Consider the following 21,424-nt stretch of genomic DNA (forward strand, 5'->3'; position numbering starts at 1 on the left):
TCAATATCCTGGTGCAAGGAGATCGAACCACCGTACTAAACGTCTTCGTTATTGTATGGGTTATCTCTGGAGATAATACTTATACTCATGATCGGAACATTGTATTATTAGTACTTTCCGTAAATCGTGAAACAAACGATTGTTACACCGACCTTTAATAGTAAATGTATTTTAATCGACGAAATGTCTCTTCTTCGCTCGAGTGGAGGGTTGCTCTCCCCCACGTCACTGGGGTTAAAATTAAACTATCCTTATATATCTACATAAAGTTGTTTCTCGCCAAGACAAGCATGATACTCTCCCGTAATGCTTTCAAATTAGTTAAAGCACTTAACCCTTTGGTGTTATTTCAATACAGCATAGGTTTATATAATACTCGATTCATTCTTTTACTTTGTTATGCTATAATTTGTTTTTTATTAAGAAGTGTGATATATATATATATATTTTTTTCTTGTTTATACTATTATGCGTTTCGATTAAAAAAAACTTGAAACTTGTTATAATATGTTTATTCTTATGCAATATTTTTATACAATATTTCTGTGATATATATGTGATAAAATGCTATAAAGTGGCATTGAAGAATTAATATGTTTATTCAATTTCAAGTGTAACTTAAAAATATTGAATATACTGTTGCACATTAAAGTAATTTATGTTGATATCAATCTCTTAAATTAAATAACATTTCGTTATTTTTCACGTATGTTAAAATGTAAATTAATCCATTTCTGTGATTAGTTTTAAAATAAACATATTAACGTACGCACTTAGTAAATATTAAAGAACCAAATTTAATATATTTTCTTGAGAAAATGTTTAACCTTATTATTTTAATTAATAATATATTGAATAAAAGTAATAGCGCGCGCGATCTACATAATAATTAAAAATAATTCAAATTAGAATTATAAATTGGCATTGAATTTAATTTAGGGTACAGTGTATCCTACAAAAATTTTCTAATTATTTCGTATTTCTATTATTTTTGATGTTTTTCCATTAACACATCATATTTATTCTAAAATTCAAATTTGTGGAACTTCCCCGGGTATATCTGTGATTCGTAACAGGAAGACGGAAAAAGTATTTACATACCGCCTAGTTGAAGTTCCGCTGATGCTTGAGCTGTATCGCCTTCCGACCTTCTCACAATGCATTGATACATGCCGCGGTCTTCCCTTCCAATTCCGTTGAGCTTCAGTAATTCCGATTGCCTTCCTGTCCCTGGAAGTTGCCGGCCGTCCTTGTACCATGTGATAAAGTGCGGTCCAGCCTGCGGATGCGTGCCGACCTCGCATCTGAACTCGGCGTTGCCACCTAAGTGAACACTGAGCAACGGAGGCGTCACTTCCACGTGAAGAGGCGCCGTCACAATTAACCTATACAATTTAAAAATTTGTGTTAAATTCAATACATTTTACGTGTCCCAAACAGTCAGTCCAAAAACATACAAATATTATGTAAAAATTTAATATAAATCATATACACTGATACAATTTATAAATAAATTATGGAAATATATTTCTTCATTTCTATAAATTAATATTTATAATGTGTTAAATTAACATTTTATTTATTTATCTTAAAATTTATGTTTTACTATACATAATTTTTATGTCAATTGTGCACTTACTCATAAATTGTGTTATATTTTAATATTAAGAAATGTTGAATATCAATTTAATATAAAATGTTCAAATAACACAAAAAAATCACACTATATTAACATTCGGATATATATTACGAAAATTTTGACAAGAGTTAATTTTAATACAAATGCTAAATGTTTTTTTACGGTGTAGAGTTGCAACAAGAACATCAATATTATTTATTGAAAATTGATAAATTTATTAGGTATACAACTTTGCTTCCGCCGTTTTTTTTTCGAAATTCGAGGCTTTATTGTAAAAAACTGGTTATACATTTATGATTCAAAGTATTGTCCATCGCTGGCCACTACTTTCTCCCATCTTTCGGGTAGCGTACGAATCCCGCGTCGAAAAAACTGGTCATCTTTTACGGCGGGTGGGGTAGGACTTCCCATTTCAACGTTTCCAAGTATGTCTTGATCACTTTCGCAACATGGGGTCGAGCATTATCATGCTGCAAAATCACTTTATCGTGTCTCTCGTTGTATTGCGGCCGTTTGTCTTTCAATGCTCGGCTCAAACGCATCAATTGCGTTCGATACCGATCGCCTGTGATTGTTTCATCGATTTTAACAGTTCATAATACACTACGCCGAGCTGGTCCCACCAAACATGAAACCAAGAGCATGACCTTGGAGCCGTGAATATCCGGTTTGGCCGTCGATGTGGAAACATAGCCGGGAACTCCCCATGATTTTCTGCTCTTGGGATTATCGTAATGAACCCATTTTTCGTTCCCAGTCACAATGCGATGTGAAATCCCTTCCGTCTTTGCCTTTCAAGCAGCTGTTCACAAGCAAACAAACGCCGTTCAACATCTCTCGGCTTCAATTCGTACGGCACCCAATTTCCTTGCTTCTGAATCATTCCCATGGCTTTGAGGCGTTTTGAAATGGCTTGTTGAGTCACTCCCAATGATCGTGCCAATTCTTCTTGATTTTGACACGAGTCTTGCTCAAGTAATGCCTCCAATTCTGCATCTTCGAAAACCTTCTCTCTTCTACCGCTATGTCGGTCTTCGACAAAATCACCGTTCTTCAAGCATTGAAACCACTCACGACACGTTCTTTCACTAATAGCGACCTCACCATAAGTATTTGAGAGCATTCGATGAGCCTCAGCCGCAGATTTCTTCATATTGAAGCAAAAAATTAAAACCTCCCGCAAATGACGAGAATTTGGCTCGTAAACTGACATTTTCAATCGAGAATAACTTTATGATGCAGACACAAATCGACTAATGTTTCTATGGGGTTATGTTGACAGATGCCCAAGTTTATTGTATGACGTCTATGATCTATTTATTTCGACCACCACTTACCGCTAAAGCCATCTATAGGAAAACGGCGGAAGCAAAGTTGTACATCGAATAGCATTACGAAATGGCGTAATGTAACGATTAAAATAATGTAATTGAAACGCACGAAAATGGATAATAAATGGATTTTAGATAATGCAATAAAGTTGATATTTGAGAAATAATTTATTTGAACTTTTAACTTCCATTACCTGATCTCAGCGCTCGCTTCGCCACCAGGATTAGAAGCGGAGCAACGATATATACCGCTGTCTTCTAACGTTACTGCTTCGATGGCCAACACAGAACCAAGAAGTCTGGTTCTAGGTCCAGAGAGTACCAACATTGGCTCTGCTCCTGTTTGCGCAAACCATCTGCGAACAAAAATGCTTTCAACTTAGTAACCATAAACATTATTACACTTTTTTTTTAGAAATTCACGATCTCAGCTTGTATGTGGATGGAATAAGCTTTTAGGAGATACTTATATATTATATGAGTAAATTACAAATAAAATTAAAAATATATTGCGTTATATCTGCTACAATAATATAACTTAATAATTGTTATAAAGAAAAATAATAATATAAAGAAAAAATATTGTGTTATATTTTAATATTAAGAAATGTTGAATATCAATTTAATATAAAATGTTCAAATAACACAAAAAAATCACATTATATTAACATTCGATATATATTTTGACAAGAAAATTTTGACAAGAGTTAATTTTAATACAAATGCTAAATGTTATACTTTAAAAAAATTTGTTCTTTTATAATATAATCAATTATTACGCCAAAATTGAATTTTAAGATATAATATTCTAAAATCTTAATGAGATTCAAAATCAAGACATCCAAATTTATTTCCTAGAATTTTTCATTTTCTGGATTGTGTTGTTGATAAAGCAAATGAACATACACTTAATGCTTTAAAATATAGAAATATAATTAAAAAAAACTCTCATTTTTAAGATTGTTAGCAATCAGGAAAACAGAAAAAATCAGGGAAAATCAGAAAAAGTCAGGGAAAAAATGGTCAAGAAAAAGTAAGAAAAGTCAAGAAATCGAGGAATTTATTAATCTAAAATAAAATTATTGTAATATCAAGTTCTATATGTTTAAATTTTACTTTTTCAAAAACTATTAAATAGAATTTTTTAATTATTTAAAGAAATAATGTAAATTTTTTATAGATTTTAATTTTATATTAAGCAATATGTATTGGGTTTTCCGGAAAGTTCGTGCCGATTTTGAAGGAAAATTAAAAGGCAGAAGATTAAAATTTTTAATTTCAAATTTATTAAATTTAAATCTTTTGTGGCACGAACTTTCCGGACAATCCAATAGAAAACCATTAACAGATAAATTGAAAAAGAAAACTACAAATTATGCAGAGCAAGATTGAAAAAAAGTTATACAGAATATTTACAATACTTCAATAATCATGTATTTTTCAAACGGAACGGATTTATTGGGAGAGATATTTCATTTCCGTTTCATTTTATCTCTACATTGTATGATAAAATACATATTGTTGAACTTTTCAAAATTATGTTATGTAATTAGTTAAAGTAAAACATTTCTAATTAAGATTGTAATTAGAATTTAGTATTTTAATGAGATGATTAAATCTTAATAAGTAATAAGTAAAACAAAGACAAAATATTTGCCGTTTTTATAATTTATTCGTTTTTGAATGTATATGCCGGTAATCATATTGTAAGTTGTATTATACATTGTATTTGTTATTTATATTTTTTTTAAACTTATTTTTACAAGTAATTCTTCATTTTATTCTTATGGATAATTTTTTGTATATATCCATGATCTCTTTAAAGAAAAGTGACACTCAATACGATTCTTTATTTTTATTTTCAAAGGAAAATTTAGTCAAAGAAAAGTCAAGGAATAAGGTAAACGTTCCAGTGGCATCTAACACACAAAATTTATTATTATTAATTAATCTCTCTCTCTCTCTCTCTCTCTCTCTCTCTCTCTCTCTCTCAAATGAATTTTTTGTCACAATATTATAATTTATTGTATTTTAAAGATACAATTAAATTATACGCTTTACTATAATTAAATTATAGTATTATATTTAAAAAAGCATTTTTATAAATTATAGCATTATATTTTAAAAAATACTTAATAATAATGTAAACAAATACAGTTTAAATATGCGGACATAGGTATATGTCTGGTTACCCGGACGTTTACCTTATTTATGTTCTATTTCATTAACAATTCTGTATTTTGCTAAATGAAAATTATATATTATTGTTTATGTGGATTATAATGCAAATATATGGAGGCAGATTCAAAAGATTTAAAGTGTCACCTCAAATGTCATTTATATTGTAATACAATTTCTATTATTGTATATACTCATCAATCGCACATATAATATTCTATCGCGTTCGCTTGTAACGTTCGCCAAGTTTGTCGCATAATTGATTTTCAGGAGTTGTTACAATGCAATGAGTTCAAGTGTTCAATGACAGCGTTTTGACTGACACAATCTCCAAATAGTCTTTCTTGCTCTTCCATTCTCGTTTTCCAAACACTTTGCTCGTGCCCCCTTTCTGTCTCTTGCACTCTACCTCGTTGACGAATAATTTTTCATCGAAAAGGCAAAACAGTTGGCGTCGCAAAGAGGTAGCGAGAAAGGAGGGAGTCAATTTCGTCATGGCTTTTCAAATACGTCGACCTAGAAACGACATCCAACAGCGTTTATCCCTAAGATCTCTTGTCTCTATGCAGTTACTGATAGTTTCTGATCAGACAGAGTACCTCGCAGAGCACGTTTCGGACTTTGGATCGTTCAGAGACATTTAAGGGTTTTTTCTCGTCTTCATTTATAATTTAAAGAAGAATTTTATTTGATATCTAATTCGAGATCAGAAATTTGACAATGCTGCGAGAATTTTATGAAAAATTTTTGTGAGAAATTTGAGAGTTACGTAGGCTGTATGAGAAATTGTCCAATGTTTAAGAGAAAGTATTATTATACAACGTATTATTTCTAAAAATATGAGAGAATGAAGGAATTGCGAACATGAGATAAACGCGAATGATTGCAATATATTACAGTAGCGCAATAACTTCTCATTGTTCGCATCCAATGATAGTCCAATATATGTTATACGTACTATAACATGTGATCATAGAATGCATAATCGTTTAAAGATAATATCATTGTTTTTGATGATTTTGATGATGGGAGATTGAGAGAATTGCAAATTCTTAAAAGAAAAGTTAAAGTTGATGATTATTTATCAACTATACAATATTCTTTATTTAAAGAATATTAATTAACTTTAAACTACAATAATTAATATTTATATATAATAATATAAATTGGGGCTATGAATTCAGGATGTTATGTGAGTAAGACTTTTTTATAAACAATCAAAATTTATATACAATATTATATACAATTAATTTATATACAATTAATGTAAGTAAAATTAATATATATAAATTCTAATCATACAATAAATGCATAAAATAGGCGTTTATTGTATGATTAATTTGCGAATTTGCCAATCTTGTGCCATTACTTAACATTTTAAATTTTGATTTAACATTGAGAATGATCCGATAGAATTCGAAATATCTGTTCGAATATTATTGTGTATATAAATTTTGATTATTTATAAAAAAATCTGATTCATATAACATCCTAAGTGTTCATTTTATATCATTTAATCTGTTAAATTATTGAACCGTTTTCTTTTCTGAATTTTAATATTTATATACTACTAATATAAATCTATTCATCAATACGAACAATAATTTTATTGGACCGTATGTATGAAAACAATAGGAAATGAAATCAATAGGAATAGAAAATACAGGTCCATAAGTTGAAGCTGGAGCTTTAATGCTTAAATAATTCAATGAATTTGTATTTACTATATATTAATATTAATATAATATATAATAATTTGTATTTACTATATGTACAATACATGTACATATTTGTAGTCATCTTAACTATGTCAAATTAATTTTTTTGGACTTAAAAAGAGAGCTAAACTACAGAGATAACATCACAATTAAATTTTGAAGTTCAATAGGCATCTGTTAAAGAGATCTTAATATGCTGGAAATTTGTAAATAAATTTATTTACAGATAGAATTAAATTAAAATAACGTAGTATAATTTTTACAATTAAAATGTACCAATATGATAGAAAATTTTTAAGGCAGATTCTGTACTCTATACAAATTTCTTTGTATTGTAGTAAGTATCTATAATACGAATATGTATTATAGCTAACTTGCTCCCTTGGAATAAATTGATATATATATCACGGTGTAAATTGATAAACTATGATAAACTTCATATTAATAAAAATATAACAAAAATAAAATAGATAATAAACATGTACTTGTAAGTAAAGATTGAAGAATACTTTTTTAAAATTATTTTGTAATAAATAGCAAAATGTATTATAAAAAAAAACAAATATAAATTATTTTATTTCTAGGTTATTTTAAAATAGAAATATAAAGCGTTTTATAAGTTAAGTTGTAATTGAATATTCACACGCGTGGTGATAGTAAGTCAAACTAATCTTTCTCTAAAAATATCTAACATAGCTCATCTAAATTTTACTCATTTCATTATTATAAATTACTGTTATTATTCAAAACAATGTCATATAGTAATAGATATTTTTCTTAATATTCTTGAGGCTCCCATGAGTGTTTTCTATATAAAGATTATGTGTTTTGCGGGTTTCTTCCGTGTTTAAATCCATTCTTGGAATGCCAATGTTTCGTGAACCTTGCAGTCCACTTCATCAGGGCGAGGAGCAACCTGATATAGTATCACGTTGACATTCCAAGAATGGATCTGACCATGGAAGAAACGCGTAAATAATTTTTATTTAGACATTTTTCTTTTTTACTAATAATGTATTTAGATTTACTTTTTTAAATCGAAGAACATTAATATGAAATTATGAAATGTTGAATAATTTATTTGCCTTCTCTTAAATATAGATTTTTCCTAGATTTTTCTATTGTAATACTTGTTTTTTAGTTTAAATGAAATTTAAGGAAATGTATCTATGTTATAAAACAGATATTTTGCAGCAACTCGTTTCCATTTGTACGCTTCGATAATCGCGTACGACGTATTAACGGTTTTTCAAATATTTGACTTTTCCATTATTTCTTCCACCGTAAATACATAAACTGAACGCGATACTGATTTGCCTCTTGTGCTGACGAGTCCCAGTCTCTATTTTTATCTAAATTATTATTATTAATATTATATATTATTGATCGTTTACCGATTTATTATTAATATTTGAGAACATTATGGATATAAATTTAATCGCACACACATAGACACACACACACACACACACACACACACACACACACACACACACACACGCACGCACACGCACGCACACACACGCACACACACGCACACACACACACACAGACAGAATTTTCTAAAAAAGTAAATAGAAATTAAATAAATATTAAACGAAATAAGTATTTTATGTAACTTTATTTGATTACGTAACATTATGACAATATTTCTAAAAAATGAAGATTTTAATTAATACAACGTTTTTTTTATTGCGTGTTTTCAATGGAATTACATATTTAAAAGTAAAGAATAGTTATTAAAAAAGAAAGAAAATATGTTATGTATTAAATCAAAACATATCCACACAATTTTACAACAATTCATTTTTAATCGTTGAGGTAAAAAACTTCCAGATGGCTATTCCCAAGTTAAAATAATTCCATTTATATGTCTTAATTTAGAAATGATGTCTCAAATTTAAATAAATATTATACCTTTTTTATGAATATCAGTTCTTACTAAACTATTTGTAATGTATTTTATTAAGATTGTAATGTTCGACAGTAAATGGAAATTTAAATATCCATGTAAAGATTCAGTTGGAAAGTTAGTCGATAGGATCTGGATAGCCGAGTCGTTAGAAGAGACAGAGGAGTTCGGAAGTACGGTACGGCGTGTCGTAAAAGTACTTAAAAGTTGCGCGTGTCCATGGGAATTCAATAAATTCTACGAGTTCCGGAGAGAGGATCTTATCCGTGCGATTTGTCCGGGCACTTTCGAATCGATCGGCCCGTGTGCAGCGACAGTTATTCGCGCGATATATCGAGTGTCGGGATGTATCAGTGTCGCATAAATCTTGCGACAAATTTACGGTGCGCCACTCGTACATATATGCGCGCATATAAATTCGTATAATACATTCCTCGTGGGCGCGAGGCGGGACCCGAGAGCGTGAGTCTTAATAACGTGGTAATATTTCACAAGTGGAATCGCCGCACTGCGCGATACACACGTTTTGGTCTCGCGAGACAATCGACCGCCCCTCAGGGAAGGTAGACGACTTGAAACGTATTATATGAATGTATTTTTCGTAGAAGAACTATGGCCTGGCGCGGCGTGGCGCGGCTCTGCCCAACCATCTCTGTCGCGATATTGCCAATAAATTTTCATTTCGCCGAGCATTTGCCGGGCTACATCCGCAGTCTCGGAGGAGAAGAAAAGAGCGGACACGGTGAGGAAAGTGTCTTTCATTCCGTACCATCCGGAATGCAGATTGCTTTAACCTTTCTCGGTCCTGTTTCTCTTGGAAAAGATTTTCTCTCTAAAGTTTTATTGGATATTTTTTATTAAAATTTTTATTATTTTTTTATTAAAATTCTGCTCTAAAATTTCGGAATGCATTGGGAAAGTCAATCATTCCTTTTATTATATAATTCCTTTTTCATCTACTGTTTATTCCGACTATCTTTTCGTATGACTCCATTGTGTACGAACGGCACAAACTGATCCCGTTTATGCGACAAATGTGCAAATATTTTTCCCACAAGCAAAAAATGTAGTATCGTGTATCGGATGTAACGACTTGCCGCGTGTATCGGGAATGCAGACAGGTAAAAGACCGTTTGTCAAATTCTCCGCTCTGTAAAGTGGCAAAAGATAAAGTACTGCGTTCGATTGTAGCTACGGTGGAGAAGTGGGGAAAACTCGCTCTCGAATGGAAAACGCGAGTCGATGAGAGAGAGAATCTCTCTCTCTCCTCGAGTCGAGGCGACATGGAGAACTTCCGATTGTGCTACCCTTTCGCGAGGCTTCACGATCGAGTACTCCAACTTTTTCCTGATCAAAATCGCGTGCTCCTTCCTCCCCTCTCCCGCTCTCTCTCTTTCGAGCACTTTGCCGCTCCTCTTTGCCCTTTTTTCCTCCTTCATTTCTCGCCGAGCATCATCAGTCCTTTTTCCCTCCTCGAATCTCAACCGTTCTGGAGGAGATAGAAGAAGAATTAAAGGAAAGGATTGTCCTCATACACACCCGCACTCCTTTTCATTCTGTCTTCAGAGGAGATGTGAAATGCTTCAAAGCAGCATCGCGTACGAAACGATAGTGGCTCGCGCGCATTTGTGTTCATCCCTCGAGTGTCGATTTCCGGTGCACACAAAGGCACTCGTCATTCATCTTTGTATCATCCGTTATGAGATGTTCGAAAGACGACGATCTCTGGCAAATGGACGGAGTGCTTCTTTCCTTTCTTTCTCTCTGTAGTATGTTGTACGACAGCAATAACGAATAAATCCATTCTTTGTGCGCGAGTAACGAAAGGCGATCTTTCGCTTCGCTTTTCCGCGAGATTACTCTGTAATGAGAAAAACCGCGAGGAAACGCACGAGGTACTATATTTCTTTTGCTACGCTTTGGTTATACGAGATTCTACAACGGATGGACATTATTTAAAACGACAGTGATTCTATATAATGGCATAATAATACACGATATGTATCCTGTTTCATTTCGATTAATATATTTTTATATTTCTTATAAAACCAACAGATAATGGTTCTTATTATTGCGACGGTATAAATGTTGCGAATGAAGAGCTTTTCTTATAATGTTTTCATAAGTGTAAAAAAGTGAATGTTACGCATCTTTTTGATATGAATTTCAATTTCTTTTAATTTTTCATTATTTATATATTTACGTGGAAAATGTCCAAGCCAGCTAAGAGTAATCCCGCCAGCTCTATAATTTGCTATATATTGTGTACAATATGTACGAATGTGCTATTTATACATATTATTAATGCATTAGGTTTCATAATTAAAACAATTTTTGCATTTATCTTTATCTAAACGATATATAGAATATAACAATTGAAGAACTGACTTCCAAAGTGTATTTTGTTTAAAATTTTATTTTTTGAGTTATAGATAGCGATATGTTCAGTGTTGAAAGACTCCTATTATAAGCTCTAGGATATTCAAAAAACATTTCTTTATCGTCAATTTATGTTCTTAAAAAATCTAGACATTCGAAGTGCATTATATCTTTTAACTAGAGACAAACAAAATGCATTTGTAACATTACATTTTTAACATTTTTAGCAATTGTTTAGCAATTTTGTTTAACATTTCACATCCTACTGATTATTATTCTTTATAAAACGCTGATAGTTTTCTTTCTCGTTTTCTGAAAATAATAATTATAAATATTAATTATAAATTTTAATACGAAACATATCTTGAAAATCTGCTCTTCAGTTGTAAAACATTAAAAAAAAAACGAAAAATTATGATATAATGTTGGATATCAGAAACACTCGACGCGAATAAGTTAATAAAAACTACATAATACAAAGTTAATGTTAAGTTAAAGATCATTATTTTCTTCCATAGTCTGTATTTTTTATATGTTAGTTGCGTTTTATACATTTAATATAAATGCAAGCATTTTATATCTAAGCGTATGAATGTCGAAGATAGTATTTCAACTTCTCTACACGTCTTGGAAAACAAGAAATTAATCATCATAGAAGAAGCACGGTACATGCAATCGTAATAAATTTAACGAAAATATATTTGTCTCATTTTACAAAAGAAAAATCACCCAAAATCACACAAAAACCATAGTAGTAGAGAAATTATTATTTTATAATCATAACATTAATGCCTAAGATCATACAAATAATTTAATTAAAAATTTCATGACTTTCAATGTCAATTTTTTGCAAATACTTGAATATTGCATCGCTACTTGTTCATAAATTATGAAGTATAAGTACTAAAATATATTTAAAGTTAGACAAAATTCGTTACATTATTTGGTCCTTTTCTTATATACATAGATCTCTTAGACTTATAATTCGCATCAGATTATAGAATTCTATGTATAATTCTATATTGTGTACTTAATATACTTTACTTTAAATACGAAGCTACTATGATCTGAATGTTAAGATGTTGAATTAATTCATATAAATGAATTAATTTCAGAAATGATAATTGCATGCCGATGGTTGTCAGACTTTCAACGCAATCAATCTGAAATATTAATCCCTCCAAATTTTCCAAATTAATTTTAAAAAACTGTAATAAACTTATTATGAAAAATATTGCCTCAGCCGGGAGTTGAACCGCATCTCTTGCATTCCGTGCGAGCGTCCTAAGTCTTTCGATTCCCGGCCGAGGCAATATTTTTCGCAATAAGTTTGTTACAATTTTTAAAGATTAATTTGGGAAATTTGGGGGGATTATTAATATTTCAAATTGATTGCGTTGAAAGTCCGACAACCATATCGGTAATTATCATTTCTGAAATCAATTCATTTATATGAATATATAATATATAATAGTTCAACATCTTAATATTCAGACCGTAGCGCTTCGTATTTAAAGTAATGTATTTAACATAAACAATCTTGTTTCCTTTCTTATTAATATTTTATCTTATTAATATATCTTGTTAATATATTTTACATATATATTTTAATATAATTAAAATTAATATAATTAAAATTTAACGTCGATATTATATACACATTTCTATATTATGTATGTACTTTATAGTTTGCGTATGCGTATTAATATATCTTGATATTGTTTAGAGGAAAATCGTCTACACTGGTCTTCTAAATAGACGTCTTCTTATTTCTCAGAAATAATTATTGTATTTCATTAATACTGATAAAAACATCCGTTTCGATAATTAAAGAAGTAAAAACTCATTTAACTAATTTATATATTTGTGGCTTGTTTTTATACAAAATTAACTAAAAAGGAATTCTATACATGCAAAAATAAAATTCTTACGATTTTCTTTTGCAAAATACATAGTTTAAATTTGACATAATAGTGACTATATTGTTGATAATATCTTATATTTTTATATGTTTGTAGTTTCCAAATCAGTTTCATTTATATCTTTGTTTATTTTTTTTATAATAATAAGTTTAAATATAAAATCCAGGTGCAGCATAAACCGATACACCTATTTGAAAGACAGACCATAACTTAATCTTTATAATGTTGCGTTATAATGTCAACTTGAAGGCAATTGTGTATTTATTGGTAAACTCTCAAAAAAAAAGAAATTTACGCCTTACATGTTTGCGTCTCACAAAACAATATGAAGTATGTATACAAATCAACAAAAATTTTTTATATAGAAGTGAAAAGATTTTAAAAAATTTTACATACATTCACTTAGATGTGATAATTATTCAGATTAAGGGACACCTCGCTGATGACTTTGACCTTAACATATGTTGTCAAGATTATGACCCTGAATGACCTCCGACTGGTTTTAGGTTGCAGTCATCCCTCGTTAAAAAGTTATTAACAATAAAAGTTCAACTATATAACACATTTATATGACATTTATATGGCAATTACATAACATTTACAACAATTATACAATATTTATGAAATATTGTACATATTTACTCACCCCCTCTCCCCAAAACAAAGGGGCGCGTGACTTTCACTTTCGACTCTCACTTCCCTACAGTACATGAATAGCAAATATATTTTAAAGCAGGTAATACTCGTGTTATATAGTTGTATTATATACCATTTCCAACCAAACTTTCCGAGAGGTTTTAGGTGGCTATCGTTCTTCGTCAAAAAGTTATTAACAAAGTTTTAAAAATAACATATGTATATACTATAATATTTAAGAAAACATTTTCTAGTTTGTTTCTAAAGTTTTATTTTTGTATAAGAAATATTAATATAAAAAGGTACAAATAACATATATCCTCGTGATCTGTAATCCGACTCGCGATGTGTAAATTCGGATTCGATTTCGCTTACGTTCCTATGTACATACACAGTTTTTTCCGCATTTAAAGACGAACATTCTTCCCATCTAGTAATTAAGGATGTACATGTGTTACATTTCAAAATATTGCCAAAAATATAAAAATTTCATAGATTGTTTTATTATTACGTCTGAATATCTGTGTAGTACAATTCTCTTATTGGTTTAAAAGTTATTTATTATTTTTGATAGTCTTGATTTTTATGTAAAATTGTATTTTGTAATGCTTATTTGTAAATTTGATAAGGAAGTATATTAAGAATTCACATTTTAAACATATATTGATCAAACAATAATAAATATTTATGTAAAAGTTACTTATATTCATTTGTTCGTTTAAAAGTTATTAACCTAAAACTGCAGAAAAATATTATGATTATTTTACTGCATGAGAACATATATAAGTAAAATTGTTTTGTTTTTTGCAGTTCAGAGTATATTCACGGGCCATAATATTATCAAAATATTTTGAATATGATATTGATATTAACTTCTTTTGATTGATTGTTTTATTGATATTTTTAATTGATTCTGTATAGCCATAACATTCTCAAATGCACTAATCAGTGATCACTTCTTCGGAGGTAATGGCAAATCACCGAAAATATCTTTGCTATGAACACCTCTTTTAAAAAAGATCATTTGATGACCATTTGATTTGATGTTAAAACCAAATCCCATATATCAATATCCAGAATATATGCAGAAGAGATCATTCATCACTATCTAGATCTAGCAAGAGACAACGGATTAGATGACGATAAGAAATATTGTCTAAAAACAAAGTATCGATCATATTCATAATATTCTTTTATGTATTTCAGTATCTGTATAGTTGCATATACGTTGTTGCATATATGTTATATTCTCAATTTTTTACCCAAGTAGAAACAGTAAGTCATGATAATGCCAAAATGATATTAAAATGAATCGAAAATGATTGAAAAATGACTTTTAATGATCATTTTGGAGTCATTTTGACATCATTTTGATATCATAATGACTTGGTGTTCTATTTGGGTAAATATTTGTATTAAATCAATTTTAGAGACAATTTATGTAATTGGCGTCACGTTTCAGGATTTTGTTTATAATTTAATATATCGTATATTTTTCGATATTACGCATGCATTTTAACAAATATTTTGCATATGCGTGTTAATGCATCATGAACTATCTCGTACGTATAAGTTGCAAAGCTTTCTTATCAAGCAAATGTCACGACTTGGCAACTGAAACATCATGTTACACTAAGAAATGATAAAAAATATATTAATTTTGCAATTTTTGATCATTGTTGGCATAGACTCCACTTACCAGACACGTATACTTTAATCCTGGAAAAGGATTTTCGAATCAGTGAAAGAAGAATGAAATATTTGTTATACAAAAAATATCTGATTTAATCAAAGTAAAACAGGAGGCTTTAGGATCTTCTTAAGGGTTGCCGCACACAACATTCCGTAATAGTAAGATATGAATTTAAGCTGATGAGTCAATTAGGATACTGTTTTAGCTCTACATTCTTAAGGTTATTGTTAGAAATTTTGTGAGCGGTAGCTCTAAAGCCATGGCACATAAAAAACTTAAGCAGTAAAATGTAAGCAGTAAGCGAATTGATCAATCACAATGAAGTCCGTAAAGTCATAACCCATACAGCACAAAAGATTGAATATTGCTGCAGTATTACAGATTGCAATGTAACATTACAGAGGTATTACAGAAATGTAAATTAATAATATGCCTGCAAAATGTCAGTAATATGCTTGTAATATTCCACAAACATTGCAAAACTATAATTCTTTAATTGTTACAATAATAATAATATAAAAATATAAGTTTTTACAAACAAGTTAAAGGCAAAAGGGCTACGAGCCAAAAATTTTTTGACCTATAAAAATATTGATAGATAAATAAAAATCTTAATAAATTAATTATGAAATTTAATAACATGCCAGCTAACAATAACAAATGTTTTGTTCACGATCGGATCATTATCAATGTTTACAAAATATGTCTAAACGGTAAAAAACATAACATAAAGTTGATCGAAGATTAAACATGTACTTTGCATTGAAAAATTATATAATTGTTAGTATCAATAAAATTAAGAAGGACCTTCATCTTGTTAGTTGAACGGAACAATAACGCATATAAAATACATTAGAATTCGTCAGAGAAATAAACTTACTGTGTACGGTCGATGGCAAATGAAAATACACTTCGTAGTTTTTGACATTCTTGACATTCAATGTCAAGACATCAAAATGTTGGTATCAATAATTGAAAAATCTTCGTCTTGTTAGAAAATTTATACAGCAAAAGAACGTCAGTGTATGATTATATATTACTGTCCAGAACGAAAAATAACGCATTAGCTAATAATAATGTAAGATTATAAGAATGACAGAAATTTGATAAGGACAATACAAAATTAAAAAGAAAGAGCCGTTGATCACATGCGCTGTAATGTATCTACAGATTCAAATTTTTATTTGAATTTTTCGACATCTAATTTCTCACGTTGATATGTTGAACAATACTATCAATACTATCTATAATGGAAATTTTTACATATATTGTGCGATGAGTTTATATATTATTGTAATTAATTATCTAAATTATTTCATATGTTTGTTATGTTAGTGTTTTTCAAATAAGTTGTTTTTTAAATTGTATTAATTTCAACATTGAGAATGATCCAATTAAGATCAAAACGTATGTTATAATGAACGTATATGTTATAATAAACTTTTGTTTCATAATAACACAGCATTAGCCTTGCTTGACTTGTAGTCCTATACTTATTATTAATTTTATAATCTATTTATACATATATTTTACACTATATGTACTTATATGTAATGATTACTCATACAGCACCAAAAGTTTTCAGAAATATCTCAGAAATTTTTCAACTGAAAAGTGAAACATTTCATAAAAATTGAAAAATATGTTTGCAGCATTTCTGAGACAGCTCTGGAATAGCAAAATATCTACGATTTTTGTACATGAAACTTTGTTGAAAGGTTAAAATGTTACAGAAAAAAATCTGTAATCTTTTTGAAATCTTGTCAAAAAGGTTTCAAGTATTTCTAGTACGTCAAAAATGATATTTAAATATATACTTGATTGATACTTAAATAATATTTAAATTTATTGTATCGACATAATAAATTTAAATATTATTTAAGTATCAATTGAACATACATTTAAATATAATTTCTGAAGTACTTAACATATTGTGATAATAGTCTGTTCCACAGAGAGAATCTAATCTTCGACTAAGAGCCCTCGAATGTTCGAGTCCACAGGCCCGCTCTCCTCCGTCAGAGGGCGTGAGGTGGCAATCAATGCGATCGCGCACGGCCAATCGCCAAATCTGGAAAAACCGCGTCACGGATTCCGGGATATTTTCATTCTCGTCTTTGTCTAGCGCGAAAGGGCGGGACGAGAATATTCGACACGATCATGCAAAACAAACAGTCCCTCACGAAATATGTCTACAATATATTAAAAGTTTTGTGTTCTATTTACAGATTATAAAACTTGTTGAAATAAACTTGAAGTATTTCTCAAAACTGATAATTGTAGTGCCAATTATTTTGATTAATTAATCATATTATATGTATAAGCACGTATACATTATCGCTATTAAAAAATCATTTACACTTTTCTGTAATACCATTATTCATATAAAAGTTTTTTGCAATTAAAGTAAAACATCTCATGATAACATCAAAATGACAATTAAATTGAATTGTGATTGATAAAAAAAGATTTTTATTAAACATTGTAGAGTCATTTTTACATTATAACGATTTTTTGTTCTATTTAAATATGTTTTCCAATTTATTGAATATGATAGATTTTAGAAACATTTCTGTTAAAGCATTTCATATGACATATTGCAGAATCCTTTCAGAATTGTTGCATATGAGATGTGAAAGGTTGAAATATTTTTGAAAATTTTCCGCGACAATCGGTATTGGTATATGTCTAAATTTTTTGTAAGCACTTTAAAATATACTAATATTTAAGTATAATTAAATAATACTTTAAATAATACAATAAATTGCGAGTAATTCCACTATAATTTCTAACACAACAAAACATTTTAGATTTTTTAAATAATATGATTTGCCTCAGCGAAAAATATTCATCTCCTTTCTAAATATAGATTGATCCAAAGTTATTTGTTATGATATATTAACCATATCAAATAAAGATAAGGAAATTTCTGTCATTTATGAATAACAGATTTCTATCATTTATGAATATACAGATGGTCTACTTAAATTGATCATCTTGAATATTTCACTTATTTTTAATGATATAAAAAAATGTTTCAAATAAAATGGAACGGTTTTGAGGGAACGTATTTTAGTCATATTATTTTTCTTTCTAAGTGGAAGCATAAAAAAAATATGAAGGTCACCTCCACTCTTTTTTAAATGGAATTATGTGATTTTTTTCAATAATTGATTCCTCTAATTAATCTGCATATATAAAAATAGAGATATTTAAAAAATCAATAATTTACGAGACATATTACATTTTATTCTGTCACATTTTGACATGGAATATCAAATATCTCATAAATTATAAATTTTTTGACAATTATATCTTAAGTCCGGATTCTTATACGGGCAACAATGTTTTGACACCGAATGCTGATTAGTGAAAAATGGGTAATAGAGGTAAATTTTACTCCCACAATCAGCTTTTTATCAATTAGCGCTCTATGTCGAAATACTGTTGTTTGTATGAGAATCCGGACTAGTACTTTTATGCATAGAATAATAAGTTGAATCAATTAATATGCAGAAAACAGTTGTTGTTAAAAAAATTATGCAATTTACAATGTGCAACTATGTATTTTTTTAAATAGCAACTGTGTGTTTTCTCCGCACAATTGATTCATCTTATTATTCTATGCATAAAAGTATTAGAGTACAGTTGCCAAAAAATTAATAATTTATTTTATGTCAAAATGTGTTAGAATAAAGTGTGAAATATCTAAATTATTACTTTTTTGATTTGTAAACTATTACTTTTTATCTTAATATTTTTATATGTAGAATAATTAGGGAATCATATTATGTAAAAAGAATCATATAATTCGATTTAAAAATATTATCTTTATATCTTTTTGAAGTCTCCACTTAGAAAAAAAACAACGCGGCCAAAATACGAACTGTTACATTTTCATTTGAAATATTTTTTTTTTATCAAAAATAAGTGAAATATTCAATATGTTCGATTTAAGTGAACTATTCTGTATGTCCTGAACGTATCTTAAATAAGTAATTCTAGTTTTATTGTACTTTACATTAATTAAGAAAATTTATTTTATAAAACATAATTACTCGAACATTAATTACTCAAATGAAGCAAACAAGTAAATATATTATAAAAATGTTAATAAATTATTATATTAACGTTGTAGATTATATTATACAAAACCGTTTTTGTTTGGATAAAAGTATAATATATAAAGTTATGGAATCAATATTTAGATATAATTGTTGACAGCTCCTAATAAGATATACTTAAATATATAAAATAAGAAATATAAGATTTAATTGTGAAATTCCTTTACAATTACTTAATTTAGAAAAAAATTTAACGAGCTATTATTCCTTTACAATAGACTTTATTAATATTGTATAGCGAAATATAGAAAATGCGAAATAGACAATATGGATGTACTTTTATTCTATATTTATCTTATATTTCTAATACAGTACTTAATATTTCATATAAAACATGGTAAATATTCACAAAAACAGAAATAGTTCCGATGATCTTGATATATGTTATCAAGGTCTTATGACTCTGAGTGAAGTCCGACAGATTTTATTTGATCGCTCTTCGTTAAAAAGTTATTAATAAACAAAATTGGCAATGTAAATGTGTATATGTTAAGTGTAGATGCAAACTCGTGAAGATGCATAATATAATCAATATATTCTATCACTTGTACTAATATATCGAAAAGTAGCAACTGTACGCTTACAATTTAAAGAATTGATTAATAGCGTATTTCATTGGGCTGCATTGAGTGCACACCAAAAACTTATTCAGATAGCAGCACTACACGAGGTTGCCAAAAGTGCGAGTTTTTTGCACTCCCAGCTAAACACGTATGTCGACCTTAGTGCGGTTTTACAGTGCACATTTGCCGCTAAATTTGTGACATAAAATATTGCGTAATTCGTATGGAAGTATTTATGCAGGATACATACATGTCTACTATTTTGTAAGCTTGTTTTGGAAACGCAAAAACAACTTTTGAATTGCAACATTAACATAAGTACTGATATTATTATACAATATATCCTGGTAAAAAATTTTTCATGTATGATAAATAATTATAATATATTATATGTATGATAAACATATATAATTATACAGGTCTGTCAAAAGTGTGGAAACCTTTTAATATTTTTAAACTAAGCATTCTTGAGAAAAATGTTTCAAACAAAAAGTAGGGTTTAAAACATTCTATCCATACAGCACAGAAAGATTGCAGAAACATTACAGATTTTACTAAAACATTGCAATATTGCATGGTGGTTGCGAAATGTTGCTGTAAGATTCTAACGATGTTAAGATGCCCGCTTTTTGTAATATTGCAACGAAACGTTCCAGCAATATTGCAATGTATTTGAATAAATTTGTTACAAAGACTCTAAAATAAAAACTATTTTTTGTACATACACATATCTCATTAACTTTAATTTTTCTACAAATCGCATTTCTAGTGAAAAATACATCATGTTTTTCAAAAGCAATTTTTTATGATAAAATCATAAAATATTTCAATAAATGTAGTATTAATTCTAAAGGATAAATTTATTCACAAGAATAAAGCATGTATATTTGTACCCTCAGCAAACTACAAATATCATCCACATTAACATAATAATATAGTCGCTTAATATCATGGATTAAATTAATCATAATGATTCTTTTCAATTTGAAGCCACTCCGAGTCAATCGAAATTAATTAAAAAAATGATGGTGTAAAATTTATCAATAAAGTTCAGGCGCTGGTTTATTCATGCATGCACATCAGGCATAAATACATCATCGATCACATAATTAATATTTCGATAAATCATTTTCAACAGTTTAATTGCTTATCGTCTTATCCGATAATGATTGTATCTAAACTCGATATTATACAATCTTTTGATTTCATATTTAAAATAAATATAAAATTTAACTAATGAAATGGCTGTCAAATAATTAGATTAATTTTTTATTTAAAATGGATTTTTATAAAAATTATTATTATATTAATATATTATATTAATATTAA

At 28.9% G+C, this 21,424-nt stretch overlaps 1 protein-coding gene across 1 annotated transcript in view; it reads right to left on the reverse strand.

The window, feature by feature from the left end:
• The window catches only part of LOC108694252 (Down syndrome cell adhesion molecule-like protein Dscam2), a 168,243-nt gene that overhangs the window by 31,854 nt on the left and 114,965 nt on the right, over positions 1-21,424 (reverse strand). Inside the window, exons 6-7 of the mRNA XM_018203617.1 lie at positions 3,165-3,326; positions 1,102-1,385 (exon numbers count right to left, since the gene is read on the reverse strand). Coding sequence (XP_018059106.1) covers positions 1,102-1,385; positions 3,165-3,326 — 446 coding nt within the window. The remainder of the gene's footprint in view (positions 1-1,101; positions 1,386-3,164; positions 3,327-21,424) is intronic.

This window comes from Atta colombica, unplaced genomic scaffold, assembly GCF_001594045.1.
Source record: "Atta colombica isolate Treedump-2 unplaced genomic scaffold, Acol1.0 scaffold12, whole genome shotgun sequence".
NCBI lineage: Eukaryota > Metazoa > Arthropoda > Insecta > Hymenoptera > Formicidae > Atta > Atta colombica.